Genomic DNA, 22,337 nt, shown 5'->3' with positions numbered 1-22,337 from the left:
ATTATTGCTTTTAATATCACTCTATTATCTTTGAACATAGTTTTTCCAAAATTACCAAAATTTATATTAATAATTTCTCTTATTCATTTCACTTTTTTTTTAATAACTAATCAAATTTCACAATCAGCTGTCTAAATGTACAAATCTGCCGTCTGTCACCATAAAATTTCAATGCGCATTAGCGTTACTTAAGGCGCATTACTTTTGCTCATCTCTCAAGGCTATAAGTGTACTGGGCTGCTGAAGGTTTCAGTGTTGCCAAATATGGTAATCATGTTAAATAGCAGGGTAACTGCGAATGGGTGCCTTTCGGGGGAGGTTCGTAACTTTTTATGTTTACCTTATTTCACTTTGTGTAGTTCTGATGGAGTTTAACTCTTACTACTCGTTGATTTTTCATTCCCTTGGTAAATTGTAATTTCTTTGCTGTTCCTTGTGATATTTTTACATGGACATCATTTTGCTTCTTTTAAATTTCTCTAGCTGGTCGCTGCGCGATTACAGAGCGAACCTCATTACTTTACGTCGAATGTGCTCAGACATTTTTCTATTTTGCAATAAGTATTTCAATGTGGAGGATGGAGTCATGTGTAGAAGTTCACGCAAGTGACCAAAGTTCTCTGATTGCCATTGACTTGGGAGTGGCCAGAAACGATTCTTTTACATATTACAGAAGCAGTTCACGACTTCCGGCCTTTGACCAAGTGTCCTCTGGGTAGCCTAAGAACATCGGTTTGAAGGCGAGCTAAAGTGAGAAGGCAAAATATCGCATACATTGGGTTGTGCGCTGGGTTTGGGACCCGCCAAGTAAAAAACCACCCCCCATGAAAGGAAACAACAATCCTCGGACGAGTGACACCCTTTTTGATGAAACTGACGTTAAGCAACACCAAAAGCTTCGTCAGAATCGGGAAGGACCTCTCCGAGCCGTTCGATACCAAACGACGTTTCAGACAAGGCGACTCCCTATCGTGCGACTTCTTCAACCTGCTTCTGGAGAAARTAATTCGAGCTGCAGAACTAAATAGAGAAGGTACAATCTTCTATAAGAGTGTACAGCTGCTGGTGTATGCCGATGATATTGATATSATCGGCCTCAACAACCGCGCCGTTAGTTCTGCTTTCTCCAGACTGGACAAGGAAGCAAAACAAATGGGTCTGGCAGTGAACGAGGGCAWGACGAAATATCTCCTGTCATCAAACACACAGTCGTCGCACTCGCGACTAGGCTCTCACGTCACTGTTGACAGTCATAACTTTGAAGTCGTAGACAATTTCGTCTATCTTGGAACCAACGTAAACACCACCAACAATGTCAGCCTAGAAATCCAATTCAGGATAACTCTTACCAACAGGTGCTACATCGGACTGAGTATTCAATTGAGAAGCAAAGTCCTCTCTCGACGAACAAAAACCAAACTTTATAAGTCACTCATAATTCCCATCCTGCTATATGGTGCAGAGGCTAGGACGATGTCAACAACGGATGAGTCAACGTTGCGAGTTTTCGAGAGAAAAGTTCTGCGAAAGATTTATGGTCCTTTCCGCGTTGGCCGCGGCGAATATCGCATTCGATGGAACGATGAGCTGTACGAGATATATGACGACATATTTCATAGAATTAAAAGACAGCGGCTACGCTGGCTATGTCATATTGTCCGAATGGACGAAAACACTCCAGCTCTGAAGGTATTCGACGCTGTACCCGCCAGCGGAAGCAGAGGTAGAGGAATACCTCCACCTCCTCCGTTGGAAGGACCAGGTGGAGAAGGACCTGGCTACGCTTGGGATATTTTATCTTTTAAAAGTGTGGCAGTAGCACTTTGGATTTTCTTTGAAATGTCCGATGTTTTACCTATTTCCTAAAAAGTATATTTTTCATGTTTTGTATTATAATGCTTCAGAAAACTTCAAAAAATGCTAACCTAACAAATAAAACTCTAGAATCTATGAGATAATAGTTAAACACTTATGAAAAAATTCGATTTCTTACATTACGCCATACAATCTACTTCTGATGAGCCCTAAATCACAAATACTAATTCCAATTGAAGTAAACATTTCAATATGATTTCGTATTTATGTTCCGCTAATTGTAACGGTATATTTATTTCATATTTGACACCGAGTAATATTTAGCACACAGCCTATTTAATACTTAGGCAGTAGAAAAATTTCAATTATTCGTCTTCGATTTTTACCTGTTCAAAAAAATGGATCAAAGGACCTGTATCAAATTTTGTGTGAAAAACGAAATTAAGTGCGCGGATGCATTCCGAATGTTGACTGTGGCATACGGACAAGCTACCTTGGACCGAAGCAACCTTTATCGTTGGTACAAAATGTTCTCAGAAAGCCGAGAAGATGTGACAAAAATTGGCTTTTGCACCACGATAACGCCCCTGCCACACATCGTTGCTTGCGCGCGACTTTTTGGCCAAAAACAACACACCAATGATGCCGCAGCCACCGTATTCCCCAGATCTGGCCCCCTGTGACCTTTTCTTGTTCCCTAAACTGAAGAGGCCCATGAAAGGACGACGTTACACTTCTTTTGACGAGATAAAGACGGCATCGAAGGAGGAGCTGAAGAAGATAAAAAAAAATGATTTTTTGAAGTGCTTCGAAGATTGGAAAAACCGATGGTACAGGTGTATAATATCTCATGGGGATTACTTTGAAGGGGACAAAATAGATATTCATGAATAAATAAATAATTTTTGAAAAAACACAAAATTCGCGATACTTTTTGAACACAGCTCGTATATACGAACTAGTCCCTCAGTTTTTAATATATTGTTTTGAAATTTTGCAAACGTCATTTTCTCTACAAGAAGCTGCTCATTTGTCGGAACTGCCGATATCGGATCACTATAACATATAGCTGCCATACAAATTGAATGATCGGAATCAAGTTCTTGTATGGAAAACTTTGACATTTGACGTGGTATCTTCACGAAATTCTGGCATGAATTACTGCTTAAGGCAACCATATAATCTCCAAAAAAATTGTTCAGATCGGATTAATATAGCATATAGCTTCCATACAAACTGAACAAAAAGTTACTAACAGAAATACACCTGTGAAGGGTATTTAGCTTCGGTGCAACCGAAGTTAACGTTTTTTCTTATTTTTATAATTTATATATTATGTTTCTAATGGGTTGGCGGGGTACTGTAGTTAACATATACATTTGTACATACATATGTACGTGGTACATGTAGTAATGAATAAATAATATAAAAATGAGTAAATGTCAAAAATTAAATGTACTTAGAAACATTAAATGAACAATAAATTACAAAACGGTCAGATAATTTCTTTATGTGTATGTACTATTAAATTTTGATATACCATAAGCCTACAATTTATAATCATAAGACCACGATAGGATGTATATATTTGCTTATATACTAAAAACAGCAGAAATAAATTAATGAAATAACTAAAATTTTGCAGAGCATTTGTTTTATAGATATCGAAAACTTATTGAAATATTATTAGAATACCCTATTTTTGGACATCTATCACACACTCGTCTTCCTTATCCACGTGAATATTGTAGGGATATTAATGTGAATGCTTATTAGCCTAATTCTATCGGTTCATTGTCCCATTGCAAGAGAAATTGGTTCTCAAATATACAAATATATTATACTCATTCTATCATGTCATACATACAACACAACAATTGTATCTCATTTAACATAATTCATCCAATTGTTATATATTCATAAGAAATATTAATTTTTTTTGTTGGAAATACCGACAATTTCTATGTGCTCTAATTTGTTGAAACATGTTCAGTGCCAGGCACGGCTAAATTGGGAGTTATTTTTCTAAATAATTCTATTTTATAATTAACATCACGAAAAAAAATGTTGAGTGTTACTGTACTGTACTGTTTATATGTAAATAAAAGAGATCATACATCATTTGAATATTCTCAGCGCCGAAAATCGAATGTGATATGGATATTTTTAATTCACAACTGTTGCAATTGATTTATACCAATATATGAAAAAATCTCATTAAATATTGTTACACAAAATATAAGGTTTCAGATTTGCTTACCTTCTGGCCATTGAACACACACTATTGAAACAAAATTTTGTTTAGGATTCATAATTGTCGTTGTTGATCGGTTGCATGGTACAAGTTGTTGGTTACAGCAAGTATGGAACCATATAAAATGAAAGAAAAATTACAATATTTAGTTGGAAGAATAACAACCAGAATAGAAGTTTAGTTAATACGAGAATGGTTAAAATCACTTTTTTTTTTATAATATAGAGCAAACGGGTATTATGTACATATATGTATGTATATGCTAAGATACCTACATATGTAAATGCGATTATATTTTCATAAAAGAGCATATGAGCATACCCCGAACTACCGATATACATATACCTTCTCTGTTACCAATTTAAAAATTAATTAAGTTTTACATGAAAGCAATTTGTACGCCGTAACATGCCATTATGAAGATGCATTCACAATAAGGTTATAATAATATGTGCAATTCAAAATTGATATATGTATGTATGTATATATATTATTTTTTCAATTCAAAAATTAATATTTTTTTTTTTTTTGTATAGACTTTTTCTCGAAAACAAATTGTCCAATTAATCACATATCTAAAAATCAAAAAGCTTAATGCAATACCGAGCTATAACTGATATGCTCACAATAAAGTTATATTAATATGTGCCATTCAAAATTGATTTTATATAATTTATGATGTTAATAGAACTTAAAGTTGCCGAATATAGCAAGGTATGTAATAACAGTATGGCATGTGTACGTTTTTAATCCAATTGAATGCATTTTTTATTAGATATCTTAGTGTAATATATGCATGTATTATTAGATTTACACTTTTATATAATAATTTGTGGATAGAATAAAAACCATTTTTGTGATTAGTATCACATCGCCACACTCCTACTTGTACATATACACATATGTATGTATGTAACGAATGCATATTGATTGGATCATGCCACATGACAAATGTCTTAATATCGTCATTTTGTAAGCAGCTATTAATTTTAAAAATGTTCAGAATTAAGTTTCACAATAATTGTTAAATTATGTAAATCAATATTAATAAAGGAGAATAACTCGATTTTAATGTAATAATAGAAATATATGTACATTCGTCAACTCAATATACATAAATACTAATGATTTACATATATACATTATTTTGGCATTTTCATTTTCTCCTAAACTATTGAAATTGAAGCAGTGTAACGGAAAGCAAGTAAGAGAGGGTTCAAGTTCAATGAAAATTTTATACTCTCGCAATTTGCAAAAGTCAGAGGCGTAAAAATACTTTCAGGTGTATCAAAAATATATATTCAGCCCAACATCTTATACCCTTGCAACTAGCAGGAATCAAAACCAAGGAAATAACAGGTGTAAAACGTCAACCAGAGTATCAGAATCCAAGCGATTGTATATACATATATATATGTATACTATATATTGGGTAGTCGAAAAATTATTTTCGTATTTTGTCAATAGATGTCGGTGCAGTCGTACATCTCCCGTGCTACCAATCACATTATGTCAGATTGAAAGGTGAGATTTTAAGTTTCATTTAACCAAAAAATTAAATTCGGTGAAGTTGAAAAAAAAAGTAACAGCTGTTCGAAAATGGGTGAAAGCAATGCGGTACAAAGTAGCCCGGAAGTTCGAAAATCTTTATTTTAAGTATATGGGGGCTAAGAGAAGTATGGATCCCATTCAACCCGTTTTTGACATACAGACTTGCGATTATAAGAGAAGGATTATCCTTAAATTTCAGTTATATATACATATGTATCAAACATTGACCCGACATTTTTCATCGAAAGCCAACTATAGGTACCGGGGTCTAAATATTCGGTACCTAGCAGAGAACTGCAGCGAGTATCATAAAATCAGAACAAACAGTCGTGCCAAAACACAATCAATTCAGTTCAGCATATACAACATTGTTAAGTAGCATTGTTCTAATAGCCGCCAGCGTCAACTGATCTGATGCAACAGGAACAATCTGTTCTTCGGCAATCACGATCGTGTAAACGGTATGGCTGGCTTCAGTTGCAATTGTATTATGTGCGGTCATAGCGTTGCGACGATTGTTTGAATTGAAGTGAAACTTTGGGTAAATCTATGGGTAAATCTATGAGTTCAGCAAACAACAACAATTTTCTGCTGGAGTGATCTGAATCATGAGTGGCAAAACATGTATCAGCTCTGAAAATGTGCGCATGTTACAAATTTTTAGACGTGTAAACAATGGAAATTCCATACATATATATGTTCTATGTATGTAATTGATGGAATTTCCATTATAGATATAACGTATGTAAATTCATACATATATGTATATACAAACGTATGTATTTGAAATAGAACAGAAGTACACTAGTTAATCAGTGTTTAGGGGATGATATACAAACCGAACTCTGTCGATCATTTCAATCATTGAAGCATGAGTTTGCATCACTTCGGGTATTTTCTGCTGATGCGCACTTTCATAAACAAATCAGGTATAAGCTGATCGCTAGTGATTCAAAGTTGTTCTTTATCGCTGATTTGAAGACAAACGGTGCACTTCGTGTATGAGCCGAGCTGACAGAATCGGACAGAGTAACGGATAAGTACTTAAGTATAAACAAAAATTTATTACTCGTTGCAGTTCTCTGGTACCTAGGGTCTTGAACAGTTTTTATTGGATTTGGATTTCAACAAATTTTGCACGGACGGACAGACAGTCAACCGGATTTCAACTATTCTCGTCACCCTGATCATTTATATAACCCTACATCTATCTCGATTAGTTTGAAGTGATCCATGCAACCGTGAACAGAACTATTATCCCCTGTAGAAACTGGTTTCAAGAGTATAAAAAGGGAAGAATGCCGCGCAAGAAACCAATGGAATTTGTGAAGTTTATTAGGCGATGCTGTATGTCTGGAAATTTCGAAATTTCGATTTCCACTTCATCCATTTTTGATACTCCGAGATACTATTATCAGCGAAAGACTCTCTCTGAATTTCAATTGTATACATTGACATATTTTCAGTCAAAAGTCATCCAGAGATACTGGGATCCATATATACGGTAGCTAGGGGCTTTAACAGTTTTGGTTGGATTTGGACAATTTTTGGTGGCACGCCCTAAAAGCATTATTCGTGCTAAGTTTTATTCTGTTATATTAATTGCTTCTTTATTTGTGAAGAAAGTGCAGGAATTTAATCGAATTTAAAAATATGCTATATGGGCGTGATTGTAGTCCGATTTCGATTTTCACACTGTGTGAGAAGAATGCAACGAACTAAAGTTTGTCAAAATCGGTCGGGCGGATCCCGAGATATGAGATTTCAGCAAAAAATGGACAGTGCCACACTCATCGTCCAATTTTCCACCCGTTCCCATAAAGCCCTCTTACACCATTTTGTAGATAAAATTTTATGTATCTAGAGTATTTAGTTATTGATTTATTGTGCTTTAAGTAGTTTTTTAGTCATCCTGATCAATAACTCGAAAACGTTCCAATGACCGGAAACGGACACTATTTTGATAATATTTCGTTCAAATAACCCCAGATAAACGGACAATATTTCATAAAGTGTGTGAATAAATTGTGTACAATTTATAGTTTCCCAATTTTTCAATTCATATTTATTTTTGGTCTTCTGTGACGGTTGTTTCTAAAGGCAATAAGTAAAATGATAATAGCACTGGCGCCGTCTGATGTGTGATGGCTCACATATATTTATTTAGTAGAAATACATTTAAAGCTCACACTGCGACCGGTGTCCGGTTATGAGGAATTTCACTGTATACAAGTATCAATATAAAATGAATGAAATAGATGGAATTTAAAATTTTCTTACATGGAAAGTTTTATTTCGATTTCGTCCATTTTCATACGAGGAGATAAAAATGTCAATATAATGTTATTTACCGAATCTAGTTGAAATGGGTGGACTGCGACAAGCTCATCGTCCAATTTTGTCACGGGCTCTTATGAGGCTCCTCCGTAACATACAAGATGATAAATTTAATGCTTATGATGTATTTGCTTACTGATTTATGGTGTATTAAGTAGTTTTCAACATAATGGTTTACGGGGAGTGGGCGTGGTTGTCATGTTTTAAAATTTTTTCTGACTAACCATAATATCCGAATGGCTTCCTTTCTAGCTATAGTGGTTTCTGAGATATTCATATTAAACCTATTAGAGCGCCTGGCTTGCAGGGAAGGACGGACGGTAACTGGGAATTCAACTCATCTCATCATCCCTATCATTTCTATATATAGGTGAACACAATTATAACACTCTGTAGCAACATATTGCAAAAGTATACATATTCAGGTTCCATGCAAAATTGTAGTTTATGTCATAAGCATTCCGTAATGAATTGGGTATGTAACTTTTTCTGTAACTTAATACATAACTTTTAATTTCCCCAAAAGCAAAATAAATCACTAGGAAATAAAAAAATATACATACATAAATATATTCAAACATGCTCTGTTTTTCGTTTTTTTCTGCTTTACTATCGATATATCTTATCAAAATTGAAAACATCTAAGCAACTTTGTTAGAAATGCATACATATACAGATACCAAACATACATATGATTGTTTTAGAAAATAATATATTTGTTTTGAATATTTTTTCTTTACATCTTTTTCCATTTATAGTGTTATTTACAAGTTTTAGAACTAAAAGACAAAATATTAGGTTATTCAAGTTAACTCATAAAAATTCTGCTCACCTAGAGCTGGGGCCGGTACGGCACCGTCTTTTGTCAGTACAACTGTGTATGATTCAAAAACAAGAATATTTAATATAAATTCATTTCAGCTTAAAAATATATGTTGTAAGTTAGGAAACAAGCTAAAACATAAACGAACTTATTTAAAACCCCTTTCTAAACGATATACTTATACATTTAACACTTCATCCGTTGAAATACGCCGAAGTTGTAAAGAACAATATAAATAAATTAACGTACTTTAATTTACTATCGAACTTTACGAGCCAATGATGAATGAAACATTCWTATAATGTGACTTTATTATATATATATAACACTTGAAATAATAAGCAAATGCGAGAGAGAGCATGATTTTATTATAATCTGGAATACACTAAAGACTCGAATAAATTATTTTTATTATTTTCTTTGGTTTTAAAGTAAAAATCTAAGCTAATAACTTTACGATCATGGATTTAGTAAATAAATAATTTAGTAAAATGGTGTAAGACATTATGCGCAGGTAGGATGCTATTACTAGGAATAACCTATATATGAGAAATGACAGTCTAGTTGAATATCTATTTGGCACAAGACATATACTTTCAGTCTAACCATAATCGGTATTCTTCCCTTTTAACTTCCAAGTCATTTCTTATGTAAGATAGTATGAGGTCCTAAAGAAATACTGAGTTTTCAAATATTTTTTATAGTATGGGCCCATCTAAGGTCGCTGTAATCAAATTTTGTGTTTAACTCATTTTATAAGAGCTTCGATAACGGGATCCTCATTAGCTCATGTTCATGCCCTTGTTTATTTTTTTATAGTACAGCTATCATTATAATTTGATAAATTAACTTTGGAAATACATAGTATCGAAAAACCTATATGCCTTATTCTAGGTTAGGCAATTAACCGTATACATGTCAAAATTCCGTATACCAAAATATTAAGAAACTGCAAAGCTTTACGTTATTATTCAAGAGTTCCGCAGCTTAACGTTCTTACTTAAAAGCTTTAGAGCATAACGGATGGATAATTTAAAAATAAGATTTTGTTTTCTTCAAAAAAACTTACCATTTGGAACAGCAGTTATTTTTTTGGTTTGTACTCGAGCTGTAGCGTTATTCACCTTATTAGTTGAAGTTGGATGTATAAGCAGACGTTTTCCAAAAATTGAAATTAAATTTTTAAAGAGTTTTAGGCGATATATTAGATTTAGACATATGCAATTTTAAAGAGTAAAAATATATCTTATCCATCTAGTGTTATTATTATTTTTGAGTAAGGCTACCTTAAATATACATTTGCTTACTTTGAGGAACGCTTCAATATTCAACAAAGTATACATCGCCCAGTTGGTGGCGTCCAATTTTCAATGATGTTTGCACTCAATAGTAATATTCCTGGCCATAGCTGAAATTTTGTATTATTTCTTTTTTCAAATGTTTACATTTATACGATAGCTGTATGGCGGATATGTGGGACATCCGCAGGCAAATATTCAATCAATGAAAAACATTAGCAGGATCACACACGCAATCAACAATACGTTTTCACAGTGCACTTACATATATACATACATAAATTTAAAAAAGTAAATTGATTAAGGTTCAAATATTATATGCACTATGTAGGTATATTATTTTCGCAAACAAAATTATCTATGCATGCTCCCAAATACATTTAAATCTCTTTCATATATGTATATAAACACGTACATGGCATACATATGCACACTCTTATTTATCTATGGACTAGTATGTGTACTCGAGAATAACAACTTTGACCTGCCTCTTCATTAGCTTAAGGACATGGACAATTAATTGATAGCTTTCTTCGTTTCTCCAAATTTTAAAGAGGTAAAAATCCAATTTGTATAATCAAATTCAATTATTCATTTACATAATCTTTTTAATTATGTTTAATTAGATAACTTTGATATTTTTTGACAAAATTACTTACTACGTTCACAACCTTAGCCCATAAATCAAAGGCTTGTACTTCGAAATCATTAAAGTACTTAACCTAGAAATCGAGTCTGAATAGTTTAATTCAAATAATGTTGTCTGCTAAAATCTACTCCAACTAATGGGAGCCAATGGATTATTAAAAATTCAGCAATGGTTTTCTCTTCTTCTTCTTAATTGGCGTAGACACCGCTTACGCGATTATAGCCGAGTTAACAACAGCGCGCCAGTCGTTTCTTCTTTTCGCTAGGTGGCGAAAATTGGATATTCCAAGCGTAGCCAGATCCTTCTCCACCTGGTCCTTCCATCGGGGTGGAGGTCTTCCTCTGCTTCCCCCGGCGTCGAATACCTTCAGAGCTGGAGTGTTTTCGTCCATTCGGACAACATGACCTAGCCAACGTAGCCGCTGTAAATTTTCAACAGCCTCGGTTTTCTCTACTTTATAAAATTCAAAACAGTTGATATATGTATTCAGTTTTTGCTGTTAGCAAAATTCGCTATTTTATTATTGCATCCGTTGTTGTTGCTATTATCATATTTACATATTTTGCCTTAATAAGAATACTTGCTCTCACTGGCATTTTCTAGTTTGTACAAAGGATTTTGTACGCCTAAAAGTGCACTTGTCTTCCATAAGTACGCTTCACACCAAAGTAGGTTATGCCGTTGTTGTAAGTTGCGAGGCCAATGAATTGTATTGTGTTGCGTCCCGTAAGTCTGACAGAGACCACATGGCGTGGAACAGAGCATTTTCAATTAACATCAACAGTAGTTCTAGTTCACTATGTGTTAAACTACTTAAGCGATTGTTTATGTTTATGGGGCGAAATTACAAACATTCTTTCATTACGATTTTGACATCACGAATATAAAGAAAATATAATTCCGAAAAGCACAATATTAATTTCGCAGTATATATTATAATGCATGTAAGAGCATTATTTATTACTTACACACAAACATATGCAAATACATCTGCATTAATAGACGATAAGTATCAGATAACTCTGGGCGTGAATCGGCTTAGTAACATCACGAACAACAAAGGCATTCCGGAAAGTGAAGGTTATTATTCGGCTAATAGCATAAAATTCGCATATAAAATTAAATCTAAAATATTTACAGTTTTAGTTTAATGGTTTATTACTCATAGTTTTAATTAGAGCGATTATTAGATAAATTAATCCAATTGTTAAAAAATTAATTTGGTAGCAAAAATATCGGTAAATGCAATAAATTACAGAGATCCAGTGCTAGATGTAAAAAACGTAAATCGGATATAACTTTTGTATACTACATTATATCGAAAATTGCAGGAAATCATTACAAAGCCAGTCAGTTCTCTTATTCAAAATACGTAACTAATTTGAAAACTCAAACTGATTCCTTAAGAATATAATTATAGAAAGTATACTGCATAATTACAATAACTAATTAGGAGTGGTTGCTAACCATTATATTATACCTACTCTGATCTTCTTGTGAATTACGCCCAAATTATCCGTTTTCCGAAGTTCGTAAATTAAAACTTTTCTTCCTTTTGTCTCTTCTAAATTACTAAATGATACACTAATTTAAATTAAGAAAACCAATATTTAGACAAATACTTGACTAAAGAATTGTTCAAACCTAATGCAACCCCGCCTATTCAATGGACATGGAACACAGTTACATGTTTCTTACATAAGGAGTTTTAAGTATATTAAACGGTTGAAGTATTAGTTTGTAGATGCAATGGAATGAAGAACGTGTGGGTATTTGAAGATTCAAAGGCCTCTCAGCTTCTTTCCCAGAATACATAACTTCTTTTATTACTAATTTTCTTTTGGTACATTGGCTGCAAACGGTACGACAAGAAGCAAATCTTAAAAAATCATACTCAAATATCGATTTTAATATTAAGATTAACTTATTTACTTAATAACTGTGGAATGGGGATTTCTAACTGAAATGATTTCCTCTATATGAATATTATAGATATGGTCTATTCCGAATATTTGACAGTTTTACCTGATATAAAAATCTTGGCATCTAGTTAATTCTACATAATTTTTTACATAACAACGATAATTTAGATTACGCATTACAAAAAGGACCGTTTTGCAGTAAGTACCTCAAAGTAAGCAAATTTGTAATTAATTAAATACTAAATTAATTGTTATTTTCATATGAATTGTTACAAAAGAATGTGATCAATAATATCCGCATACTGATAAAATAGTTATACATAGTGAATACGTACAAAAATGCAAAAAAAAAATTAAATGCAATACTAATAGTATCTGGTACATACATTCATAGATATGTATATATAAGTAGCTTATTATTTATATTTTTGATTTTGAGCACTTTTCGTGGGATCTAGAAAAATTTGGCATAATTTTAATAGAATAATCAGTTTCAAAATATTCTAACGTGTGCGTTGTGTTCGTATTGTCTGCAGTAATTAAAGCTAAACTCTGTAAAAAGTGAGATAAACAGTATCCACTTTCCTTTTGATGCGGAATAACAGAATCACAATGTATCAGCTAACAACTTAAATATTTGATGCCTTTTCATTATTCGCTCCCCTGTATCGTCTTCGATTTCATTTAAAAACTGATTTCAACCATACAGGATCAATTTTCTATTGTTGGCCAAGAAATATAAATAGCAATCTTCGTATATATACACATATATGACTTATAAAGGTATATTATAAATAAAATTAAAATTCAATCGACTGTTAATGTATGGTTAAAATAATCATACAGCATGCACCCACCTCGATTTTACGTCCCTCAACCACAGTGCCGTGAAGACGTTCGCGAGCTCGTTCAGCGTCGTTGCTATTTGCGAACGTTACAAAGCCAAAGCCCTATTATATGACACATGAAGCACCATAAATACACATCATAGTGTGCCACATGCCACATAATAGTAGAAAGGCAACATTGTGCATTCAGTATATTGCAGCATCGTATTATCAACACATCACCAGCAAATTGTAATCGCAACCACATGCAATCGGACAAGAATTATAGTATATATTGTAAAAAAAAAAGAAATATATATATTTTAAATTACAGTCATTCAAAACAATTAAGGGAAATAAAATCAGATTCCAATAAAACCGTATACATACATATTATAGTATTTCTAAGCTAATTCACTTCTAATTTATTGGGGATTGGGTGTCTCATGCAAAAGTGTTCATTCATTTTCCTTCGGTTACCACCTTCAAACTTTCCTTTTTTTCCTGCATTTCCTGATCTTTCCAAGTTAAAGCAGAATTCAATCGATTAAAAAAATGTGAAAATAATACTTTGCCTATATTCTATTGTTCATGTATTAATAGTCATAAGACGATATCTACGAAATTGCGTTGTAACTGATTCGGAAGCGAAAAGTTCTGGTAAGATTTATTTTCTTGTTTAAAATTTTCGTACAAATGTTCGTTGTTACTCAGGGTATGAAAAAGGGAAATAGAAACATATCTAGCTAATTAATTATATATAGTATATGTAGAAAGATTTGAAGTATTGACAATTCAAGTGGCAAAATGCGTTAAAATTAAAAGTTTTCAATGAACAAAATAGTTTTATTAAATACGTTTATTCCTGTTACAAATCATTAAGAGCAAAATTTTCAAATATGGTTTATTTAAAATGATATCCTTTTTTTATGATACGTTAGTTTTATTTTTATTTATTTTTTTTTTTATTTGAACATAAAAATGAATTTGAAATCGATACATAGAGATATAAATGGTAGATTGGAATATTGTAATAAAGGCGGCCCTCAAATTTTATCTCTGCAGAGAATGTGGTCATATTGATTAATAATTTTAAATCTTTTATTGCGGATAGGATTGGGAGGAAGAAGAAGGTCAATAATATAATATAATATAATATGTAATGGTAATACCATCAGTGTATATATGACACCCAATTTATAAGATAATCGTAAAAATTTCCTCACCTTACTGCCTCGTTCATTGAAAATTATTTCCACATCCAATATAGTTCCAAATTGCTGCTTTGATTACAGGTGATTAATTTGTGATTGAATTCCGTAATGACCAATTATGGAGATAATGAAGTAGTATATAAAATAAATATAAGTAAGTGGGGTATGCATAAAGTATATAGCGGTTTGAATAAAATATGATAGTTAACTCACCCCAAACATAGCGCGTAGGTCCGGATCACGGAATCGAAATGGAATATTCGAAACGTGTAAACGTTTCGGTTGATTTTTGGAATCAATAATAGTTTGTTGCTGCTGCTGTTGATTTAATGGAACTAGGGCCGAAGTGAGACTAGTGGCAACTGGACTCGATGATACGGCAGAGGTCATTATTCCACCACTTGTGCCAACACCAGCCGCGTTGAGGCAGGCGATGACCTGAGAAGTGCTGGCTCCGCTTACCAATGGCGACACTACCGAGCCAGACTCAACTGAGCCGGGAACCATTTGTGGGGTGGACATAATAGTAGGTAACAAACCAGTGTTGGCGACATTGGCAGTAGTGCTTGTTGAGACTAGTGCTCCGGAAGCTACTGATGTAGAGGTGGTAGAGGTTGCCGCAGTGCCGACAGCGACTGGACTGCCTCCCATTCCAGTAATAAGCTGTTGTTGGTGGGTGCTTCCTAGCAAATCATCTGAGTTTCCAGGTGTGTTTGTGGGTGAGGATGTGGAGGCGCCATTCGCGGTAGCGGCTATGTCCCCTGACGAGACTCCTCCACTGGCTACATTGTTTCCGTTGACAGGCTGGTTCTGATTACTCATGCAACTATCTGTACCGTTGCTAGTCGTGGCGGTAACTGTAGATCCAACTGTTCCTGAATTGTTGGAAATCGACGTAATGGTGCTACTTCCACCGGACCCTCCACTGGAGCTATTTGCATTGCATTGTTGTTGCATTTGTTGCTGAGTAACATTCAGCTCAGAATCATTTTRGATCAATACTGAAGACTGAAGGGAAGGAAATATGAGAAAAAGATACATATTATTAATAATTGTGCACCTTTTGAAATTTAACATCTGTTATGTYGGCGGAAAAGTGGAATTATTTTATTTTATTGAAGTATAAAATATGTTTTCGTTTCAACTTGCATGCATCTTTATAAAACAAACGCTAAACTTGATGAGAACTATTAGTGATATTATCTTCTATAAGATTTGACATAAATTCTTGAAATTAAGGTAATTAAGAAAAATACTTGCTTTTTGAAGGTTCTCGGTTAAAAATTAACTGTAAACACCGGTATTTTATAGAAGTTTAAATTACATTTACAAATTATTTATAAACAATATGAACGCCCAGAAATGTTGTAGTTTGAAAGCTGAAGTCTATTTATGAATCATTATGAGGAATCAGAAAATCCGACAATTTGCAGCTATAATAGCTTTTCAGTTATTACGCACAATTTCAGCTTTAATAGATTTATGGTCAGCAATAACTCAGAAGAAGGCATGCATAGGCATATATAGGCAATCAACTCCGAATGCCCATGTGTTAAAGAGAGATGCGAACTCATACACATAGGTTTGTTTACATCACTTTTTGCACTAAGCCCTTAAAAAATTATATCAAGTTTATTCTGCGCGCTGACAAGATTTTTTCAGCTGTCAAATTACCTCACGACTCATAAATCACCACTCACGACTTCCGGTCTTAGACCAAGTAAACTCTGGGTAGCCAAAGAACATCCGTTTGAATTCGAGCTAAAGTGTGAAGGCGAACCATAGCACCCCACGGTTATACGCTGGGTTTGAACCCGCCACGTAAAAAACAACCCTAATGAAAAGGAAATAACAGCCTAGGATAAAAGACCCCACCTTTTGATGACGACCGTGGCAAACACTTTACGGATTATGATTTAAGGGCATGCACCTAGAATTTCCGGTCCTTCAATTGGGAAGGTGAAGTAAAGGCTGACATCACTGTCATCCAAGAAGGGGGATGGACGCGACAAAGATTGAGACGATGTTTTTTAATATATTGCTGATTTGCGCCCACACCTCGATGGAAGAGAGGTACGATGTGACCGAAGGTGTTTTATACGAGCGCACCTACGAAAGTTACCCCAGCCACAATGTGAAAATCATGCTTAGCGATTTTAAGTTTGCCGCAACGGTCGGTAAATTCACCCATGATGAAACATCACCAAATGGGTTGATGCTGATCACTGTGGCCCGAAAAAAAGTTATCTGACGCAGGATAATTCATCAAGCTACATGGCTGTCTCCGGATCGAAAAGCCACTAATCAGATCGATCATGTTGTAATAAACGGAAGACATTTATCCAGTGTTTTAGACATGCGCACGCTCCGAAGCCCTAACATTGCCGAACGATTTTCTACTCAACTTGCACTCCTGCTCTCTAAAAGCACTCGTCAGCAGCTCGGTATAAGGAAACTGTGAGACGGTATTTCAAGCTCCTTACGTACAGCTGTAAACGAAACCTTCGGTTTTCGGAAAATACAAAAAAAAAAAAACAGCTAGTACGATGAGGTGTCGCAGTGGAGAGACAAAAGACTGCATACCTCGAAACGTTACAATCGGCCACAACAAGTGCGATAAATATCGATAGTTGAAAATGGAAGCGAGATGTATTTGCAAATAAAAAAATAGAGAGTCCAAAATGCGTGAGTACGAAGAACTTGACAAGTCGGCTGACAGGGGTAATGCTCGAAAAAATTCGGCGGCTAATAGAAGGATTCAGGACCGGAGTATACTGTGTAGAACCCCCAAAGGTGATCTAGTCACCGATGCCCAGAGCATACTTAAATTATGGAGGAAACACTTCTCCAGCCTGCAGAATGGAAGTAAAACAATAACACCAGGAGATGGTGAACCCGATTCCCTAATCGAAGACAATGGTGCGGACATTCCATTGGCCGACCATTAAAAAGTTCTAATAGCAATTACCAGTCTGAAGAATAACAAACGGCGGTGGCCAGGGAAAAGACCAGTGAAAATCGGATCAATCCACACCACCTAACCGTCGATTACGAAGCTTGATCACTACCAAAAGCTCCGTCAGAATCGGGAAGGACCTATCCGAGCCATTCGATACCAAACAAGGTTTATGACGAGGCGACTCCCTATCGTGCGACTGCTTCAATTTTCTATAGGAGAGAATAATTCGAGCTGCAGAGCTTAATCTAGAAGCCACAATCATTTATGAGAGTATATAATACTGGCGTACGCAGATGGCATTGATATCATTGGTCTCAACATCCGCGCTGTTAATTCAGCTGTTTCCAGACTGGATAAGCAAGCGAAGCAAATGGGCAAGACGAAACATCTCCTGCCTCAACAAATAGTCGTCGAATTCGTCAATTTTGAAAGGCAAAACTTCGAAATAAGAGATTGCGGCTACGCTGGCTAGGTCATTTCGTTCGCATGGATGAAAACACTCCAGCTCTGAAAGAAGAGGACCTCCCCTCCGTTGGAGAGACCAGGTGGAGGAGGACCCTGATCGTTCCATGCTTCGCAGAAATTCTTTTCATGAATGCAATAGCGCTCGATTTCAAATATTATTTATGTTCGGAAATTTAAATTATATTATAAATTTTTTGTATTAATATGTAAATACGTACATATGTAAATATTCATATGATATATATAATCAATTGATATAATAGTTCAAGAAAAGGCTGAAAAAGGATAGATTTAGCTAACCGAAAATATTGATGTAATTTGTTCTCTTTGAGTGAAGTTTGACAATATTATTGAACGACTAGAGCACGTTTCTTATGACAAATTAGCATCGTTTGTTTTAGACGTAAATTTGTTTTTATGCCTAAGTATATAATATTAACGATTCGATGGAACGCCAAATATATAAAATTTTTTACATAAATAAGTAAAATATTATAATTAAGGAATATGTGGAAATTATGTTCGCAGTTGTTTCATTAGCATGCTTTAAGCTGCCAAATAGAAGTCCTAAGGGCAGTGGATACCTTCAAAGAAAATGAATGTGGTACATATTTTAATCATTTTTACATTATTTTATGTCTCAAAATTACATGCAAACTAAAAAAAAAACATGGAGGGGATATACTATGTTACATCTGTAAAAATTGAGAAGCTCTCAATCTAAAACTTAGCTTATAAGCATCACACGTAAAATCACGGAATTAATTAAAAATCAAAACTACAAATGAATTGGACAAAACAATGGAAAGCAACGAACTTTTCATTTTACAGAAAATTATGTTTATACATTTATCTGTGGCGACACTAATGTTAATATTAATAATAAATATACTTCAAGTCCGCTCCGCATTGAAAATAATTTGCATTGCAGTCATCCTTAAGCTATGCTATGCTTAATGCGGGTACAAATTTTTGCAATATATGGATATGTATATAATACAATTATAGTTATGAATATAAGTAAGTAACGGAAAAATGTATGAGAAGGATGCAATTGTTGTTACAGTGGCATAAATATTTATATAACCGCAGCAGTATTTTAGGCGCTAGTAAAACGGACACAACACGAATTCCATTCCATTCCATTCCATTTAATTCAATTCAACTGGAATTTGTGTACATTATATATGTAGAGTAACTACGTACGAGTACAAATAATTTACATGAGTACGAGCGAGGATGCAAAAAAATTTGCATACTATTAAATAAGTGGATATGTGAAAGGTGATAGATATGGCGTATCAAGTGGCAATCGCTTGGCCAACACATGACCACATCACCCTGTGCAAATTTTCGCTAATATGACAACAAAACTCACTAGTACAATACTTTGCGATGGCGGTTGTGATGACGTAATCGTCAATGTTGTCGTTGGCGTCGCCGTTGCCGCCGATGGTTGTGACTGCGTTTGCGACTGTGGTTGTTGGTGCATTTGGTGCGTATGTCGGATACTAGATCGGTGATGTAGCAATTTCAATTGCTGCTGTTCCATCTCTTGGTGATTTTTTTCATAACCATTTAGGACGGGCGACAATCCATTGCTAAGCGCAATCCCAAGTCCGCCATCATGCTGTTGCGCCGGAATACCGCTTAACAAAGGCGAATTCATAACCACCTCTGGCGTCGTCGTTACTGTTGCAGGTGATGTGATGGAAACATTGCAGCCGTTGAACTGCGATGTCACCGTTGGCAGATTTGTCTGCGGGAGAATGGTGTTTGAATGTTTATTCACTTTCATTCATTAATTTAGTGTTAATAATCTCTTGAGATTTATTCTACAGTTTAGTTTGCATGATTAGGCTCATTAAAAATTATAACTAATTTGCAAAATTTAATATTTCTTCGAGCTAAACCAACACCAATAATTCATTATGAAGTAGCTAAATACATAAATACAGAAAATTGTTTTTTCTTATTTTATAATTCCCATTTAATAATTGTACAATCATTAATAAAATGATGAGTATAACATGCGTGTCATTTGCTTAACGCTAAATCACACTCGCAGAAATGCCAAACAGCGAAGATTGTGAAAACTTAGATATTAAGATTGCACGCCAGCACCGAATATCTGTTGAAGTTCTGCAATTGGTTAATAAATATCTTATCGTCTATGCATAAATCGAACTGCGTGAGAGATGAATGAACAAACGACCGGAAAAAATTCGTGAACTTATCAAGCAGGAAGAAGTAGTCATTACCCCTATCGGTTGGAGAACCATGATAACGTACTAATAGTCAATAATGTAGATAATAGTCAATAATGTAGAATACTAAAAAGATGTCAATCATTAGATCTCCCCTTTCGAGTCTATTGACCGCACTTTCATTTTCGTAAAATATTTTTCATTCAACTTCAACGTTATTGTTTTTGTCTTTTTAAGGGATTGTCGCAGTGTGACTCTTCGAAAAGACATTGATTTTCGCGAATATTTGTTTTTAATGTTGAAATTAGCTAATCAGTCCGAATTTTTATAAAATACGAACACAAAATGATTTTTTTTATGTTTATTTATTGGGTGTATAATAGTTATATAAATTGTTGGAATGAAACGTAAAGAAAAGGTCCTGTCTTATGTCCACGATTGCGGCCGTATCTTCGGTCTAAAACAAAAATTTCAAAAATAATAGTAATCTGTAGGAAAGTCGCTATGGCAGCACCTATTTCGAATAATAAATTTTGCCAAAAAGTTTTTCTTCAAACCGATATCAATTTCTGCTTGTATGTTTTAAGGCGACTCTAATACCCGGTTTCACAGTCCATACTTAAGTTGTGCTTAAGATAAAGCTGGAAAATAGTGTTTTATAGTTCATACTTAAGTTATGTTATAAGTTATCGGATTCGAATTTCCACCAGTTCCAATAGGTTATCCGATCCGCCAGCGGTGAAGTTCGAGGTTCTTCTGTTGTTTGCATCCATTTTCGATCTAACTTTCCTCGACGATTTATGAATTGTCCGTTATAATTTAAATATTTCAAACATACTTTTATGGATGACATTTGTAAAACATTTTTTGCCCATAATGGTGCCATATATCATAATAAAATTTTGAAGAAATTAAGCATTGACTGTGAAACGCAAACGATTACTCAGTCTGCAACAATGCTCCGCTTAGATTTTATTTGGGCACAACTTAAGTATGGACTATGAAACCGGTCATAAGAGTACAAGGTGTGTTCCAAAGTAATTTTTGAATCTAACCCGCCTGGTGGTGCCATCTATATGTCGACTGGTGCGTTGGAATCTGCTATCTTTACCGATTGTCCGGTGAAAATTTCATGACATTTCATCGATTGGAGGTGAAGTTATTGCGTTTTAAGTGTCAGTATGTTAGTGTTATAGGTGTGAAATCAAAGAGCCAACATTAAATTTTGTTTTAAAACAAGTAAGGAAGGGATAAGTTTGGGTGTGACCGAACATTTTATACTCTCGCATCAAATACCGTATTTGTGTAAAGTTTTATTCCGCTATCATCATTAGTTCCTAATGTATATATTATATAGAGAAGGCATCAGATGGAATTCAAAATAGCGTTATATTGTAAGAAGGCGTGGTTGTGAACCGATTTCACCCATATATCGTACATATTATCAGGGTGTTAAGAAAATATTATATACCGAATTTCATTGAAATCGGTCGAGTAGTTCCTGAGATATGGTTTTTGGTCCATAAGTGGGCGACGCCACGCCAATTTTCAATTTTTAAAAAAAGCCTGGGTGCAGCTTCCTTCTTCCATTTCTTCTGTAAAATTTAGTGTTTCTAACGTTTTTTGTTAGTCGGTCTTTTAGTGATTTTCAACATAATCTTTTTATGGGAGGTGGGCGTGGTTATTATCCGATTTCTTCCATTTTTGAACTGTATATGAAAATGCCTGAAGGAAACGTACAAAAAACTGAATAGGGGGCGGGGCCACGCCCACTTTTCCAAAAAAATTACGTCCAAATATGAACCTCCTTAATGAGATCCTTTGTGCCCAATTTCACTTTAACATCTTTATTTATGGCTTAGTTATGACACTTTATAAATTTTCGGTTTTCGCCGTTTTGTGGGCGTGGCGGAGTGCCGATTTTGCCCATCTTCGAACTTAACCTTCTTAAGAAGCCAAGAAATACGTGTACCAAGTTTCATCATGATATCTCAATTTTTACTCAAGTTACAGCTT

General features: G+C 34.5%; 1 protein-coding gene across 17 annotated transcripts in view; it reads right to left on the bottom strand.

Annotated features, from left to right (window-relative positions):
- LOC108971628 (RNA binding protein fox-1 homolog 2) overlaps positions 1-22,337 on the bottom strand; it is a 97,505-nt gene that overhangs the window by 26,601 nt on the left and 48,567 nt on the right. For 13 of the 17 annotated variants that reach the window (XR_001993558.1, XM_018937828.1, XM_018937831.1 and 10 more), the window contains 7 exons: positions 19,493-19,873; positions 14,904-15,698; positions 14,703-14,756; positions 13,507-13,599; positions 9,850-9,904; positions 8,790-8,831; positions 4,076-4,096 (listed from right to left, as the gene is read on the bottom strand). Coding sequence is in view for 16 of the 17 variants with exons in the window: in XM_018937828.1 (XP_018793373.1) it covers positions 4,076-4,096; positions 8,790-8,831; positions 9,850-9,904; positions 13,507-13,599; positions 14,703-14,756; positions 14,904-15,698; positions 19,493-19,873 (1,441 nt within the window). In the remaining variant the exon portion in view is untranslated. The remainder of the gene's footprint in view (positions 1-4,075; positions 4,097-8,789; positions 8,832-9,849; positions 9,905-13,506; positions 13,600-14,702; positions 14,757-14,903; positions 15,699-19,492; positions 19,874-22,337) is intronic. The other 4 variants (XM_018937829.1, XM_018937832.1, XM_018937817.1 and 1 more) reach the window with 2 other exon arrangements.

Source organism: Bactrocera latifrons, unplaced genomic scaffold, assembly GCF_001853355.1.
Source record: "Bactrocera latifrons isolate USDA-ARS-PBARC rearing strain unplaced genomic scaffold, ASM185335v1 scaffold_35, whole genome shotgun sequence".
Lineage (NCBI taxonomy): Eukaryota > Metazoa > Arthropoda > Insecta > Diptera > Tephritidae > Bactrocera > Bactrocera latifrons.
This window is presented reverse-complemented; position numbering and strand designations above follow the sequence as displayed.